The following is a 17,309-nucleotide window of genomic DNA, read 5'->3' as shown; positions in this document are numbered from 1 at the left end:
GTGGAATTTTGAAGACTTCCACAAAATGTGTAAAAATTCAATAAAACACAATAGTTGCAAATAGTAGGTTATCTAGGGACAGGCATTAAGGTGGTTTAGATCGTACCAATCAGACCGTTACCATTTTGCCTTATTAAATAGGTAAAAATCTAAGATAATGCCAGTAAATTACGGAGTGCCGCAAGGATCTGTGTTAGGCCCTCTGTTATTTTCAATATATATGCTGCCACTTTGGAATATTATAAGAAAGCACTGAATTAGTTTCCACTCTTATGCCGATGAGGAGTTACTCATTTCATCATGACCAGATGAAATCTCTATTTCTTACTGGACCAAAAACCCGTACACAGAATCTCTCAATGCAGAACACAATTTGCATTTAGAAGGGTGTACTGTTACTTCATCTTCTAGAATGAAAGACCTGGGTTTTAAATTTGACAGCAACTAAATGGTAAACTAGGCCCTAAATGGTTTAGCTCCTGTGTTAACTGATCTCCCTAAAATCTACCACGCTCTTTAAGGTCACAAAACTCTTTTGGTAGCACCTTCATTGGAATAGCCTTCCTGAGGATGTCCAGGGCTCAGAGACACTATCCTAATTTAAATCTAGACTAAAGACACATATCTTTAGACAAGCATTCACATAACACACCTCATACCCTTGTACTCCAGTTATATCAGATCACTTCAACATGATTATTGTTGCTTGAAATGTTATGAACAGGAGCTAAGCAAATTATTTTCCATTTGCTTTTCGGTTTTATCTTAGGATGCCCATCCCGAGGTAACTAGAGACTACGCCACCTCCAGTTTGGATCCAGCCTCTTAAGAATACTTCAGATGACCCAATACCTGTGAAGAGACTTTGCCTTTAACATGCACCAATGCTACATTTTCTATATGTTGTAATCATTATGTTTACAACTTGTAATAATTACTTCAATTAGTTCATTGTTTCTGCCTTAAATTAATAATACATGATGTTAGCTAACTGTGTGATTTGTGTATATACATTTCTGAAATATATTACTTGGACACAGTCACCTCTGATAACAGATCACTCTAAATTGTTATGTAGAAATGCATTTTTTGTAAAGTTGATTTGAAACCATATGTATCGAGTGCCATACAAATAAATGTGAATTGAAATAAATTGAACTCTGTCCTACAATGCTAGTGTTTTGTGGCTAGTGGTGAAATGACTAAATTAGATATTTACAAATGTAAATGTTGCTAGCAAAAGCAAAAAAAAATAAAAATGGATACATAAGAAGGGCATGAGTAAAGAGTAATGAGGCCACGCTAACTAGCCAAACCTTGAACCCTTGATTTACACTGCAACGATGAACTTACCCTACTGGTTAGATCTCATTTGCTGTCCATATGTAAACAGGTTTCCTCTCACTGTTATTGATTAGTATGCCTGTCTATTTAGCCTTAAAACCTTAAAGATATTTGGCACAAAGCAAAAGCTACAGTTTTTCACAGTATTTCAGTCTGGCAGTGCCTGAAACAACATCATAATATTGAGGAGGCTGCTCATACAATTTCAAGCTATTAAGACATTGTGGGTTCAAACTATTCTTCAGAGTCTGCTGGCAAGAAAATAATGAGTGGGGTTCATCAATCCCCTTATATAATAAGTTCACTCAAGGTAAAAGCTAACACCAAAGTGCCACACAGAAACGATGTGAGTAGATTTATTTATTTATTTTTCACATTAAGAATTAACTGCATTAACTTTTAGAGCCTCGGGCTAGTAGTTAGTGCATGTTTTACACGTAAAATGTTCACAAGCGATGGGAGGTCATTTTTATAATTGTGCATTATAGACATTATTAAAAGGAATAATTACTTTAAAAAGAAGATGATTCTGTCATTATTTACTGGCCTTCATATCATTCTAAAGTGCATGCTTTCCCCCCCCCTCTGGAACACAAATGGGGAATAAGAATTTCCATGAAGATTTTTTCCAACAGTTCATATCAACCAGAGGTTCTCAAGGTCCAATAATGGCATATACAAATAACATCACTGTAAAAATTATTACACACACACGTTGAGTTTTCATGTTTTATGGGGACTTTCCATAGACGTAATGTTTTTTATACCTTACAAACCGTATATTCTATCCCCCTACACTGCCCCTTCCCCTAAACCTACCCATCACAGGAGACATTCTGCATTTTCACATTTTCAAAAAACATCACTTAGTCTGATTTATAAGATGTTTTCCTCATAGGGACCAAAAAATGTCCCCACAAGGACGAGGATATTGCCATCTTTGTGGGTACATTTTGTCCCCATAACGTAGGGATTACCAGTCCACCCCCACCCCCACCCTATCTCTATAGAATATCTACATCTGTGTTTGTGGAACTAATGGTCACTCTTTTATTTGTTAAACACAATCCAGAATCCAATAAGTACACACTACTTCATTATAGAGAAAACAATAAATGAATAAAAATATATAATCATAAGGTATGCAAAATTGCAATTACAAAAATATTTGGGCTAATTTTATAAAATCTAAACATGTTAATAAAAAGGTACAAATTACTTTGCGTTCTTATAAAATACATTTATGAAAAACAATTTATATTAGATTTATATTTATATATGAATGTAGATAATTATAATGGATTACACAAATAATATCAAATTACAAGATGTTTATTGAAAACGTAATGTGCAGCTTTGTAATGGGGCAGCAAAGATATGATAGATACGAGAGAACAAGATTTTAAGGCTTTTAATAATCTTTCAGCGCACAAAACTATGAAAATATATGAAACGCTTCAAAACATTGCGGCACAATGTGCTTATGCGCATCCCTGGTGCAGAATGATGCGCTTAAATGCAACATGGAGTCAGAGCGCGCAGTGCAGCGCGAGTGCGCATTGAAAAGTTCACGGCACAAAGAGAAGAGATGTTGAGCGCACAAATCCTAGTCTATAATGTATATCGGTCCAACAGTTTACTGATTATTTGTTTCTTCACAGTTTTAAATTCCAGTTATTGTGCGTGTGATGCTAATTAATAGTCTTTGTGTTGTCACCCGGTAGCGAGTACAACAGTTCAGAAACCGCTAGATTAAAGGAACACTCCACTTTTTTTGAAAATAGGCTCATTTTACAAGTCCCCTAGAGTTAAATAGTTGAGTTACCGTTTTTGAATCCATTCAGCCGATCTTCGTATCTGGCGGTAGCACTTTTAGCATAGCTTAGCATACATCATTGATTCTAAACAGTCCATTAGCATCTCATTCAAAAAATGACACTTTCAATATTTTTCCTATTTACAGTTTCCTATTCTACAGTTACATCGTGTGCTAAGACAGCCATTGACTACCATAGTATTTTTTTCCCTACTTTGGTAGTCAATGGTTGCTCTCTCTGCTTGGTTACAAACATTCTTCTAAATATCTTCTTTTGTGTTCATCAGAACAAGGAAACTCATACAGGTTTGGAACAACTTGACGGTGAGTAAATTATGACGGAATATTCATTTTTGGGTGAACTATCCCTTTAAGACATGTCAGTTTTTGGTGTGGAAAATTGGCTGCTGATGATTGTTGTTTTATGAAGAATATGGCAAAGTTGTAAGCTGTTAGAGTTGATGAAGGAGGAGGATTAAAAGAGAGAAGGTTTTGAAAATTGGTGCGAGTCAGAAGAATTGTTAATTTTGTTGTGGTAGTGTGATTTTAGCAGACAAGACATTAGAAGAGAAGGAAGAGAGGGAGGGATTGATACAAACCAAGGTCAGTGGGATCTTTTGATTTGTGCCACTTCCTCTCTGCAGCCCTGAGTTTAGAACGATGCTCGCTGAGAACATCAGATAGCCAGGGGGAAGAGGGGGTGGTGTGGGCTGGCCTGGATGTAACAGGGGCAAAAGTTGTCTAAACAAGATGCTAGAGTGGAGAAAAGAGCATCATTAGCACTGTTAGTATCTAGAGATGAGAGCTGATTAGGGGGAGGAAGTGTGGATGAGCCCAAAGACGATAGACGGGAGGGTGAGAGTGAGTGTAGATAATGCCAAAAAGTGACCTGTGGAAGAGTGTGTGCTGTGTCATACGCCAGGCTGAGGTTAAGAGTGAGGAGGAAGTGATCTGCGGTGTGCAGTGGAGTAATCAGCGTATGGTCAGTGGAGCAGTAGCATGTGTAAATAAGGTCCAATTGGATACCGAATTTGTGAGTAGCCGCAGAAGACACTCGTTTGAGGTCAAACAAGGCAAGCAGTGTGTGGAAGTCAGCAGTCTGAAGTTTTTCTAGTTGGATGTTGGAAGTCTACAAGAACTACCAGAGGAGTACCATCCTCAGGGAAGGATGAGAGTAACACAAATAGCAAAACAGTGGCAGGAATTTCTCTGTCACACACACAAAGATCTGCTGCAACAAGATGCGGTTCTAATGCCTATACTGAACTATAATGGGCAGCATCACGACTATGACAAGAAAAAACAGGTATGCTTGAACATTCGGTCCTTTTTAGGGATGCATCTTTTCACATAACATCCTGTTTTTGGTTTGTTTAGATGTCTTTGGTCCATGTTCCATTCATATTTCAGTCAAACCACACCAGAGCTTGTTTGGTGCATACCAGGGTTCGGATGGCAGTGTTCACACTCATTCAAATGAGCCACACCAACAGAGTAATCACACCAGAGTTGTTTTAATCTAATCAAACCTGCCAAGTATGAACACACCCTTAGTTTTTGTTGGCTTCTTAGCTTTTTGTTTGTATCAATTATGTATTTTTTTTCTTATTGGAATCGAAACTGGGAATCATTATGAATCGGAATTGATTAGCAGAATTGGACTCTTTAAAATTTAAACGATACCCAACACTATTGTCAGTATATGTTAAAGATACAAAAGAGATTTTAGTAGCAGGGTTTTTTTAAACAGTGTATGTTTGTTTACCCTAACTCTAAACTGTAACAATCCACAAATCCCTCACCTAAGAAATAGGCACAAACAAACTTGAAAATCAACAATATATATAAACGTCATAGATAACAATTTTCCAGACACAAATTAGATCAATTAATTACAAAACGGTTTCAAATGACTAAAACACAAATATTCACAAAAATATTAATATTTCAAAAACAAAATTAGGAAGAGCATACCCATTCTTTTAATAAAATGACAAAAAAGCCAAAAGTAAAGCTCAACTGTAACTGTGACATCTGACATTTCTTCAATTATCCCAGTTTATAGAGTAGAGACAACTACAAGAAATGGCAAAATTCACCCTAAAGAAAAAAAATATTTATACTCCCTATAATGAAAATCTTGCAGCTCTTTAGTGCAAAAGCGAACGTCATCACTGTACATCTGCCTGACCTTAACATTTCCCCTGCTCCATTTCCAACTAAATCATGTTCCTCTGGAGGTTAAACAGCTCACGTTACTTAACTGAGCTGTGCTGCTGAGGTCAGCCTCACCAAAATGTCCCGGTGTCACAGAAGTTCCCACTGTCCTAAAAGAGGCATGTCCCCCACAAAAAAAAATGGTGTCAATAGCCTTGCAAAATCTCAGTAGCAAAGTCATGTTTCCTGTGTTGACAAAGCCTCCCTCTGGACATAAACAGATGTGTGGTTTAGAAACATGATAGAGTACACGTTTTTGCACATTTCTTGTGTGTGGAGGAAAAGGATATTGCTCCGTCTTTATTTGGACATGTTCATTCAAGAAGGAACTCCCAAAAATGTATGCCAGATGTCAGTGTGTCTGCTAAAACACACCATGCAGACTCCATGGTTACAATGTAACTTTTAAAGGAATATTCTGGGTTTAGTAAGAGTTAAGCTCAATCTTATAATAAAAAATATTTTCCTTTCTTATTAAAACAAAAAGGTTGAAGTGAATGAGGCCAAAAGTTTAGCTTAGAAAACAATCTAACTAGACTAAAAAAACTTATATAAAATTACAAGCATCACATTTCTGTTTTTAAAACTCCAGTCATTTCCATTGAAAGTTCAACATAACCTTGTTTTTTGAATTGAGACAAAGTGTGTACCGTATATAGAGAAAGCAGGCAGCAGGATAAAACTGGATCATTCCCGTTATAAAATCAACAAAGCTGTTGCACAATGTGTCAAAACTAGATCACACTTGCAGTGTAGACAGCTTTGTGGTTATAATGGGGATATATAATAGGATCAAGTTGTCAAGATGTTTGTTTGCTCGCAGTTAAACTAGGCAGTATATCTGTATAAAATAGTATGCAAAATAAGATTAGTGCTTCCCAAATCATAGTACAGACTGAAAATATTAATCCATAGATGCCTTGATACTTTTAATGCATCCATCCTTGCATACTTTTTTCAATTATTGTTAATTAGACAATTACATTAACATGCAAACCATGGGACAAGGAGTAGAACACCTAATCAATATATAACAAATTAAGAATGTGATTCAATTCAAACTAATTATGAATTAAGCAGGTATTTGTGAATTACAATGAGAATCATGAAGGTCTATTAAAGATATCCGTTAGCATTCTCATTGCATATGCTCACATTGCTCAGCCAGCAAATTAATACATTAAATGTGATTATTCATTATCAATAGTTGTTGCAGCACTATGCAACAAAGGGGTCTGTTTTTTGATGCAATTCATTGATATGGCCTAGTTACTACACAACCAAATCATCACCAATACCATGGTATAAATATGCAAATTCCAACAAAATTTATATTATAATAAGCATTGTACCTTACAAGCACAATGGACATCAAAGCACAAACTGCAGACAGTGCACAAGAGAGTGTTGAGCAACCAGGACACACTTCCTTAAAAAACGGATGTGTTTGCCAAGCCTTCCACTTTCCCTGGATCCTCAAGCTTAGCTTTTTATTATCCAGTATCCTAACCAGAATCTGTCACCAACAGCGCTATAACATCACAAGATTGAATACGGATACAGATGAAGAGCAGACACCATAGTTTAAATTAGATACATTACAAAATGGTTTACTGCAGCCAAGTTTCAGGGGATAATAGGCTGGCACTTAAAAAAAAAAAAAAAACTATGCTGGCATAACATTAAGCAGTACCCTTATAATAGCACCAATCAAACAACTTTGTTTGTCTGCTATTATATAATCAGCAGCTTCAAATTCAAAACCACTTTAGTTTACTAGTATTTTGTAGACAACACGTTCTAGAACAAACCCATACTGTAAAACCTATAAGCACAATTGTGAATATGTTAAATTATTGTTTGAGTTTTAGGGGTTTAGATCATTTTGATTTAGTCAGGGCTCGACATTAATGCTTGTCCAGGACAAGTGCATCTCACAGCAACAGTGTGTTATGAATGATTCAGCGTTTTGAATGAATCAGTTGAATCAAAGATTCAATGACCTATTTGTAAAAGACTGCCTCATTCTTGAATGAATCATCCGTCTGAATGAATGACTCAATGACTCACTCATTAAGACGGTCACCTGCTGCCACCTACTAGTGTTTTATTTTCATCTTTCCAACATTTCTTATTTGTATATTCAAACATATTTAAAACAATCTCATAACATTATTTAAAGCAGTTGTAATTTTTTGTGTGTAAATTATTTAATTTGATTAGCAACAGCCCTATAGTGTCTTATTCTAATTTAATTTCTAGATCAAATAAAATAAATAAATAATGAAAGCTGAAGCATTGCCTATATTTAATAAGATTATGGAAAAAAATGCCACAAATATGCAGATTTAAATATGTCAAAGCTGATTGAACATTGGTGAGAATATTGCTTAAGAATAAAATTATATTTACAACACAAAAAAAAATTTAAATTCCAGACAAGCAAATTTTTTACTCGGACAAGTGAGTGATAGATTTACAAGTACATGAACCGGCTTAATGTCGAGCCCTGATTTAGCCATAAAGTAACTAAATGCAAAACCTGCAATATTGATGTAACCCTAAGCAAAGGTATGGACAATAACATTAATACATTAACTGCCAATATCCAAAGTTATATGATTACTCTATTCAGTTCTCTTAAAGTTAATGTTTAAGGATTTCTTACCCTACACCCATCAGAAGGTGATGTGAAATTCCTTCTCAATGCCATTGGTGTTCCATTAAAAGGTTCCCCCAAAAGCCAATGATATCAGTCTCATCAACAGTGGACCAAACAAAACCAATAAATCAACAGCAAACAGACAGGCATGCTGAGGATGACATCACCCATAATGGACAAAGGAGAAACCCTAAACAGATCAAAGGCAAATCCTCTTAGCAAGTAAGCCATTCACCAACACTCTACATCCTCTTTACAGGTCCGAGAAACCCTGTTAAAATAAATGGATGGTTATTTATAACCCCGGAAATGGACTTTCACTTGCTGAGTCCTATCGAGAGCTCCTCAACAGATAATTCAGACTGATTAAAAAAAAAAAAAAAAAAAACACACACACACACACACACACACACAGAACAGTACTCATAATTCTGAGAGCAATGTACCGTCATGAGGTCATGAATGATTCACTGGTCAAAATACGACTAGAAAAGATTAAAAACAGATTACAACAATAATCAAGGAAGGATAAATAATTCTTTTAGGCTTGCTAATGTAATATCATTTTGAGGATAGTGCGGAACTGCCAGTGTCTCTGAGACTTTAGTACAAAGCTTTTTTTGTATATTTTGCAAGTGATTAAATCAGACCACTTCATTCAGACAGCGCAATCAAAATATTGCTAAAGAAATGACGCAAGCATCAGCATAATGCTTTCTAGTGCATAATCAAAACTGCTCGTTCACACATTCAAAGAAAGAGAGAGCAAAAATTAAAGGAAAGGAAAGAATGAATGGGGCCATGTATCGTGAGATTTTGAGTAAAAACCTTCCATCAGCAAGGGCATTGAAGATAAAACGTGGCTGGGTCTTTCAGCATGACAGTGATCCCAAACACACCACCCAGGCAACGAAGGAGTGGCTTCGTAAGAAGCATTTCAAGGTCCTGGAGTGGCCTAGCCAGTCTCCAGATCTCAACCCCATAGAAAATCTTTGGAGGCAGTTGAAAACCCGTGTTGCCCAGCGATAGCCCCAAAACATCACTACTCTAGAGGAGATCTGCATGGAGGAATGGGCCAAACTACCAGCAACAGTGTGTAAAAACCTTGTGGAGACTTACAGAAAACATCTGACCTCTGTCATTGCCAAAAAAGGGTATATAACAAAGTATTGAGATGAACTTTTGTTATTGACCAAATACTCATTTTCCACCCTAATTTGCAAATAAATTCTTTAAAAATCAGATAATGTGATTTTCTGGATTTTTTTCTCATTCTGTCTCTCATAGTTGAAGTGTACCTATAATGAAAATTACAAGCCTCTCTCATTTTTTGAAGTGGGAGAATTTGCACAATTGGTGGCTGACTAAATACTTTTTTGCCCCACTGTATATAACCTTTTTTTTTTTTTTTTAGGAAAATCATGATTATCACAATTCTTTTTCATATTGGTTTTATTGTCACTGAGCAGTACTGCCTATTTTCAAAATGTAGGTTTACAAGGTAAAGAAAAATAAAATAAAAAAAATAAATAAAAAAAAGACAGACCATTTAGACCAAAGTAGGGGAGATAACAAAAATAACAAAAGAAGCAAATTACAAATAATAGGACAAACACAATATAATAAATAAACATCGCTTTACATTTTTCAACTTGCATTCAAGTAAGAAATTGAATAAACAAAAACAAAACAAAAAAAAGACAGTCTTCACTGTATTTATACATTGATTCTTATTAAAGCTATAAGGAAGTTATTCAGTGAAAAGCAGTGATATTCTCTGTTTTTTTATTAACATTAATGACAAGCGGCAGCAGGTATATTTGGCTGCTGTCACTATGACCTCATGCACGGCTCTAATATAAAGACACACATCCGATTTTCTCCTGACTGTTTATGTTCACTTAAGACATAGATTGCGTTTATGTGAACCATGTATGTATTTGACAGTTAATGTGCAATAAGATGCAAAAGAGAACTTTTAGTAGTCAAGCGCTGTTTGACAGGCTTTTAGTGTGCGCACGCTTCGGATGTACATGCTCAGAATAGAGTGCAAACAATGTTTAACTGGCAAGGCTTTAAAAACGCATGTAAGACAGATCTGTGCAACTGACCAAATGTGCACTGCAGCCGATATTTCTTCAAAAGATGAAAAGAAAAAACACCAGGGGGGTATTCCAGAAAGCAGGTTATGTGACATACCTGGGATTTTTTTAAGGGCAAGTAAGCGGAAAACTTCCACTTATGGTTCCAAAAACAGAGGTAACTCTCTGAACATAACCTGCTCCGGAGCAGTATTAAGTTAGTATTAGTTTGCTTAAGAGGTATTCAGATACGTGTTATATAGAGGTGTAAAGGTACACAAAACTGACAGTTCGGTACATACCTCGGTTTTGAAGTCACGGTACAGGTTCGGTACAGCAGTTTTACAAAATTGCTTTTTATTTATTTTTTTATTAAAACAGTGGTTTACTGAAAAAGTCTGTCCTTAAATTAATTAAATTATAACTAAAAGTTTCTTGAAGATATTACTGTAAACTATATAGGGAGCCCTTACGTGCACATTAATATTAAAGGTTAACAACAGAGCCCAAACTATTAGCCTAAATTCAGTTGCTATTTATTTTTAGGTATAATAATCAACGCTCAAATAACATTGTATGCAAAAATTAAAGCTTCACATAAGGCAGTTTTTGCAATAACTTCTAAATTATAAAATAGTTCTCCAATTCGATGTTGAAATATAATGATTTATTACACAGTGTCTGTCATTTTCATGACAGGTTTATTTAAACATACATGAAATAATCAAGACGTAACAAGTTACATCGTTAACAGGTTAAGAAGAATATGAATAGGCTAATATAGAGCATATATTTATTGAAAGAGTTGATTTCTCTAGTGAATAAAATTCTGTGGACATTAAATGACCGCCTGAGGTAAATGTAATGCTACTTGACATTGTTTAGTTTACAAGCAGTTATATTGAGGTCTTTCCGCCGTTGAAACACTGATTGAGCGATTACACCACATATGGTAGATGACAGTAAGTTGTAATGTATCCTCAACATACCTTCAGATGTTCATTCACAATTATTCTTTAGGAAGAGATGATCGATCGCGTTAGTACAATGTTTTTTTTTTTTTTTTAGTAACAGGTCTACGTGATATGGGGTTAGTCTGGAACGCAGCCTGTTAACAGTTAGACCCGCGGCAGAAAACACCCTCAGATGGCACTGACGTCCCGGAAATAAGCGCCTTTCATTTGCTTTCCACCAGTCAAGAGCTTGTACTACTGCTGTATTTTAATACCGCGTAGCATATTGCAAGTAACTTCATCGCCCTTTCTGTTGAAATGGTCCCACACAGTAGGCCTAGTTCTTTTCACTCGCTTCATTTTGCGAAATATGTCTGTGTAGGCACATGTGGTTGCACGTGTTTACGCAAGCAAAACTCTCAAGCGCTCATTCAGAGTGTTCAGCGAGTAAAAATATATTTATGCTAAACTTATCCTTAGCATCACACACGCACTGGCGAGTAAAATCTGAGAATTTATTAGCCAATGGCTAATGATAGATATTATTTAATCGCCCACAGTGATAATTTACTTGCATATGCGAGTGTTTTACTCGCATTGTAGAGGGTTGATATAATATATACAGGTGCTGGTCATATAATTAGAATATCATCAAAAAGTTGATTTATTTCACTAATTCCATTCAAAAATGAAACTTGTATATTATATTCATTCATTACACACAGACTGATATATTTTAAATGTTTATTTCTTTTAATTTTCATAATTATAACTGACAACTAAGGAAAATCCCAAATTCAGTATGTCAGAAAATTAGAATATTACTTAAGACCAATACAAAGAAAGGATTTTTAGAAATCTTGGCCAACTGAAAAGTATGAGCATGTACAGCACTCAATATTTAGTTAGGGCTCCTTTTGCCTGAATTACTGCAGCAATGCGGCGTGGCATGGAGTCGATCAGTCTGTGGCACTGCTCAGGTGTTATGAGAGCCCAGGTTGCTCTGATAGTGGCCTTCAGCTCTTCTGCATTGTTGGGTCTGGCATATCGCATCTCCTCTTCACAATACCCTATAGATTGTCTAGGGGGTTAAGATCAGGCGTGTTTGCTAGCCAATTAAGAACAGGGATACCATGGTCCTTAAACCAGGTACTGGTTGCTTTGGCACTGTGTGCAGGTGCCAAGTCCTGTTGGAAAATGAAATCTGCATCTCCATAAAGTTGGTCAGCAGCAGGAAGCATGAAGTGCTCTAAAACTTACTGGTATACGGCTGCGTTGACCTTGGACCTCAGAAAACACAGTGGACCAACACCAGCAGATGACATGGCACCCCAAACCATCACTGACTGTGGAAACTTTACACTGGACATCAACCAACGAGGATTGTGTGCCTCTCCTCTCTTCCTCCAGACAATGATTCCCAAAGGAAATGCAAAATGTACTTTCATCAGAGAACATAATTTTGCACCACTCAGCAGCAGTCCAGTCCATTTTGTCTTTAGCCCAGGCGAGACGCTTCTGATGCTGTCTGTTGTTCAAGAGTGGCTTGACACAAGGAATGCGACAGCTGAAACCCATGTCTTGCATACTTCTATACGTAGTGGTTCTTGAAGCACTGACTCCAGCTGCAGTCCACTCTTTGTGAATCTCCCCCACATTTTTGAATGGGTTTTGTTTCACAATCCTCTCCAGGGTGCGGTTATCCCTATTGCGTGTACACTTTTTTTCTACCACATCTTTTCCTTCCCTTCGCCTCTCTATTAATGTGCTTGGGCACAGAGCTCAATGACCTTTTGTGTCTTGCCCTCCTTGTGCAAGGCATTAATGGTCGTCTTTTGGACAACTGTCAAGTCAGCAGTCTTCCCCATGATTGTGTAGCCTACAGAACTAGACTGACAGACCATTTAAAAGGCCTTTGCAGGTGTTTTGAGTAAATTAGCTGATTAGAGTGTGGCACCAGGTGTCTTCAATATTTAACCTTTTTACAATATTCTAATTTTCTGACATACTGAATTTGGGATTTTTCTTTGTTGTCAGTTATAATCATCAAAATTAAAAGAAATAAACATTTGAAATATATCAGAGTGTGTAATGAATGAATATAATATAAAAGTTTCACTTTTTGAATGGAATTAGCAAAATAAATCAACTTTTTGATGATATTCTAATTATATGACCAGCACCTGTATGTGTTGGGGGGGGGGGGGGGGGGGGGGCTGGTAAACCCTACGTTACGGGGACAAAAGGTCCCTACAAAGATGGCAATATCCGAAATCCTTGTCTTTTTGGGGACATTTTTTGGTCCCCATGAGGAAAACATAAATCAGACTAAGTGATGTTTTTTGAAAATGTAAAAATGCAGAATGTTTCCTGTGATGGGTAGGCTTAGGGGTAGGGGTAGTGTAGGGGGATAGAAAATACGTTTTTTATGGAATAAAAACCATTATGCCTATGGAAAGTCCCCATAAAACATGAAAACACAACGTGTGTGTGTGTGTGTGTGTGTATGCGTGTAATATATATATACCTTTTAAACCATTTAACTGTATTAATCGGTCAAAATTCTTACTTTCGGTTAACGGTTAAAAGGTCAATATGAGCATCCCTAATGAATAATCAATGAAAAAATAATTGGTTGGTGATATGATCAGGCAAGAACTTTAGGACCCACGTTAATACTGGAAAACCTTTCCAGTGCTAGAACGACCCGAGCAGGAAGGCCTGAAAATAGATGCAGAGGTTGTGTTGTTTCTGCGCCATATGCAAGAAACGTTGTTGTTTTTTTGTTCTCCCTTGTCGTTCGTTTGTCATCTTTGCTTTATTTTTCAGTTAGCATTATTTTTTTGCCTCGCTTCAGTTATGATAAAGAGACATGACTTGAATTGCATGCTCGTGCATTTTAGGAGCAGAGCTATGAAGGGAGGGTTGTGTTTGTTTGGGTTGATTTCAAATAGCCACCGTGTTTCTCAGAAATTGCTTACCGCACCTTTAAGACTGGAAAGGAGAAAGCTTTTAAAAATCAGTGACACTTGCACTAATTGTTTTATTTTATTTTAGTAAATAAACTTAATTTACCATGTTTATCCAATTTATTTGTCCAATGTCCATTTCATTTTAAAATAAATAAATACATTTAAAAAATAAAAAGTATAGAGAGGAAGTAAAACACAAAGCCCATGCAAAAAAGAAGCAAAATATAATGAGTTGAGATTTTTTTTACAGTGTGGCTAAAACCAAAACCCTGATCACCACAACCACAGTCCCAGAAAGCTGCCAGTCGCACCTTTAGGCATCAAAGACACGTTCAGGACAGTGTTGCAGTGTTGCTGTCTTTGCATTCACAGCCTTTACTTTTCTGGGGCAGTATTCATGAGGGAAGGGTGAAAAGAGAAAGAGGCTATTTAAGAGACCTGAAATGGGGTTGATGAGTGAAAGCGTTCAGGTTTGGGTCAAACTACTGTAACTGCGCAAGACAGCTTTGCTATGCACATGGCTGAGACCGACCACCACAACTATTCTATGCGGTTCACAATAGTAAATATTACAATGATCTGTCAAATTGGAGAAGTAGGGTCATTTTGTGCAGTGAATTATATTCTTTGAAGAACAGTAAATAATTCTTCTCTCATGCTAAAAGTGGTGCCATCATTCAATATAAATTCAGAATTTGTTTCTTCTGTGTACCCAGACGCATACTGTCAAAACAGTAACAATTAAAATAAAAATTGAACCAAACCTTTGGTTTAGACATCTTTATGCATGCAAAAATCTGCTGTTTGTGCATGAACATACTTTTAGGATAAAACGCAGTTTTTCATGAGAACCCGCTTGTTTTAGACAAATTTAGCAACATGCACCCTATTTGCATGGTAAAACATGTGTGACTGGTGCATGCAACATTCTTTTTACCCATAAGAGTAAGTATTGTGATGGTATATACACATAGTACTGAACGATTACTATATTAATGCATTTTAAAATGTTACTCTATGGTACTTCAAACAAGAAGTCTATAATGTCCATTTCGAAGGTAGTACAAAGTACATTATTGATATCCTTTAAAACAACAATATACGGTCAAAAATACAGATACTTAAAATGTCCTAAGTTCTGCTGGCTACAACATCATAGTACATGCAGATCGAGAAAATTTAATGATTGTTAATATGAAGAGTGTATAAATACGCAGTAGTTGGAATGCCTTTATGTAAACAAATAGGAGCGGGGGAAGGTAAGTCGCGCTGTTCTTCAGAAGTCTGTCTTCTGCAAGTTTAAAGGGATAGTTCACCCAAAAATGAAAATTAGCCCATGATTTACTCATCCTCCAGTCATCCTAGGTGTATATGACATTCTTCTTTCAGAATAATACAACCAGAGTTAAATAAAAAAAATGTCCTAGCTAATCCAAGCTTTATAATGGCAGTGAATGGTCTATTTCTGTTTTGAAGTCCATAAAAGTGCCTCATATAGATTACTTTTATGATGAATGGTGCACTTTTATGGACTTCAAAACAGAAACAACCATTCACTGGGACATTTTTTAATATAACTCTGATTGTATTCATCTGAAAGTGAACTATCCCTTTAAGTCTCCTAACACGGTGGCAAAAGGGTATCTGTCTCTCCAACCACTCGTTCCCACTCACATTAGACGACATGGCTGTGAAAACGACAAGAATCTCAGGTATCTGATTTGGAGTAACAAAGCCATCTAATCCACAGGCAAGGCAATTAGACGTCACTCCCAGCGAAAGGTCTGACGTAATGCTGGAAAAACCAGTCAGAAAGAGTTTGACAATGACTAACCTACTTTTCAAGTTAGACCATCCCTCTTTGATTTTAATAACCTATTGTATGAAACAAGCAAAAAGAGCTTTTGTTTTTATGAAACAAACACCACATATACAGCTGAATGAAACAAAGATGAAACTACATGTGAGAAAGTTTGTGTAAACAAGCAGCCACAAATTACAGCTGAATGTTAGAAACTCCCTCAAAGAGTCTGCAAGCATTGGGATACCCTACTGTATAAAGACTAATAACAACATGAAATTCACAAGTCATTTTATTTCTATAATGTGGCATGTTTCCATATGAAACAAGATAATCAACAAGAAATAGTTTAGGGTGAGACTTTTATCCAATAAGAATTAATTGTGAAAAGTGATGGACAGATGGATGGACGGCTGGATGGATGGATGGATGGAGACAGAAAGAAAAGATGCAAGTAATTACATTGATGAAAAATTAGAATAATATGCCCCAATGCGCCATTTTCACAATAAGACCAGGTACATGTATTAATAAAGTAAACTGGTTTGTGCTGGTTTTTGGTTTGTGGATGCATTTGTGGAGCAACTTTATCTTTGTAGATAGTTATACATGTAGAAGAAAAATCAACAGCAATGTAAATGTAATATGCAAATAATTCAAAAAACGAAAACAAAACCTCAATATATGTGACCAACAGCCTAACAATCGCAATTCATTATGCACGTTCTGACAAACGAGTGGGAAACAAATGCACATGTAGTATCTCCCAAACAGACTCCAAAACTAACTTAAACCCGTCCTACCTACAGTAACAATAAGGGCAATAATTGTCAAAGTGTCAACGGCAGCTTTGCGGAGCGTTTCCATTCAAACAAACACCTGCAGTCGCGCGCTAACAGCGGTGATCAAACATACACAACCTGAATATCTCATGAGTGTTTAGAAGTGCTATTATAATCAGTGTACTTTACCATTTCGTCCTCGTCCCCTTCATTTTCTCCTTCATCTTGGTCATCCTCTTTTCTCGCTTTTATCTCGTCGCTGCATTCATCAAAATCATTTCCCTTCACTTTTCCGTCAAGACCTACAAAATCTGAGGAGTGACATTTAAATTCCTCAAATTGTAATTCGGGTTCATACGCCTCGGCTCGCGTCTCGCCCTCTGACAGCGTGTCGGAGCCTGATGAATTGTCTCCACCGCCGCCTTCAAATGTTTCTGACTGCTCACTCTCCATTGCTCTAAAACATCTCGATAATTTTCTTAAACTAATGACATGCTGAAGGACAACTTGAGCTCCAGCTAAGCGCCCGAGAGAACTTCCCTCACTGTGCTGCTGTAATTTTAACAAACATAAGTGTTAATCAGCCATTGAAAGTGAAGTTTGTAGTGCAGCACCGTAGCGCGTCTTGCTCAACTCATCGCTGCAGTGTCTTTAACTGAATTCTGCGCTCATTGGTCAAGC

General features: G+C 36.6%; 1 protein-coding gene across 2 annotated transcripts in view; it reads right to left on the bottom strand.

The window, feature by feature from the left end:
* The window catches only part of mast4 (microtubule associated serine/threonine kinase family member 4), a 170,279-nt gene extending 152,970 nt beyond the window's left edge, over positions 1-17,309 (bottom strand). For both annotated transcript variants that reach the window (XM_079814506.1, XM_079814507.1), the window contains exon 1: positions 16,818-17,309. In XM_079814506.1, coding sequence (XP_079670632.1) covers positions 16,818-17,081 — 264 coding nt within the window. In that variant the 5' untranslated portion in view covers positions 17,082-17,309. The remainder of the gene's footprint in view (positions 1-16,817) is intronic.

This window comes from Gobio gobio, assembly GCF_949357685.1.
Source record: "Gobio gobio genome assembly, chromosome: 4".
NCBI lineage: Eukaryota > Metazoa > Chordata > Actinopteri > Cypriniformes > Gobionidae > Gobio > Gobio gobio.
Note: the sequence above shows the minus strand (reverse complement) of the source record. Positions and strands in the feature narration are given on the sequence as shown.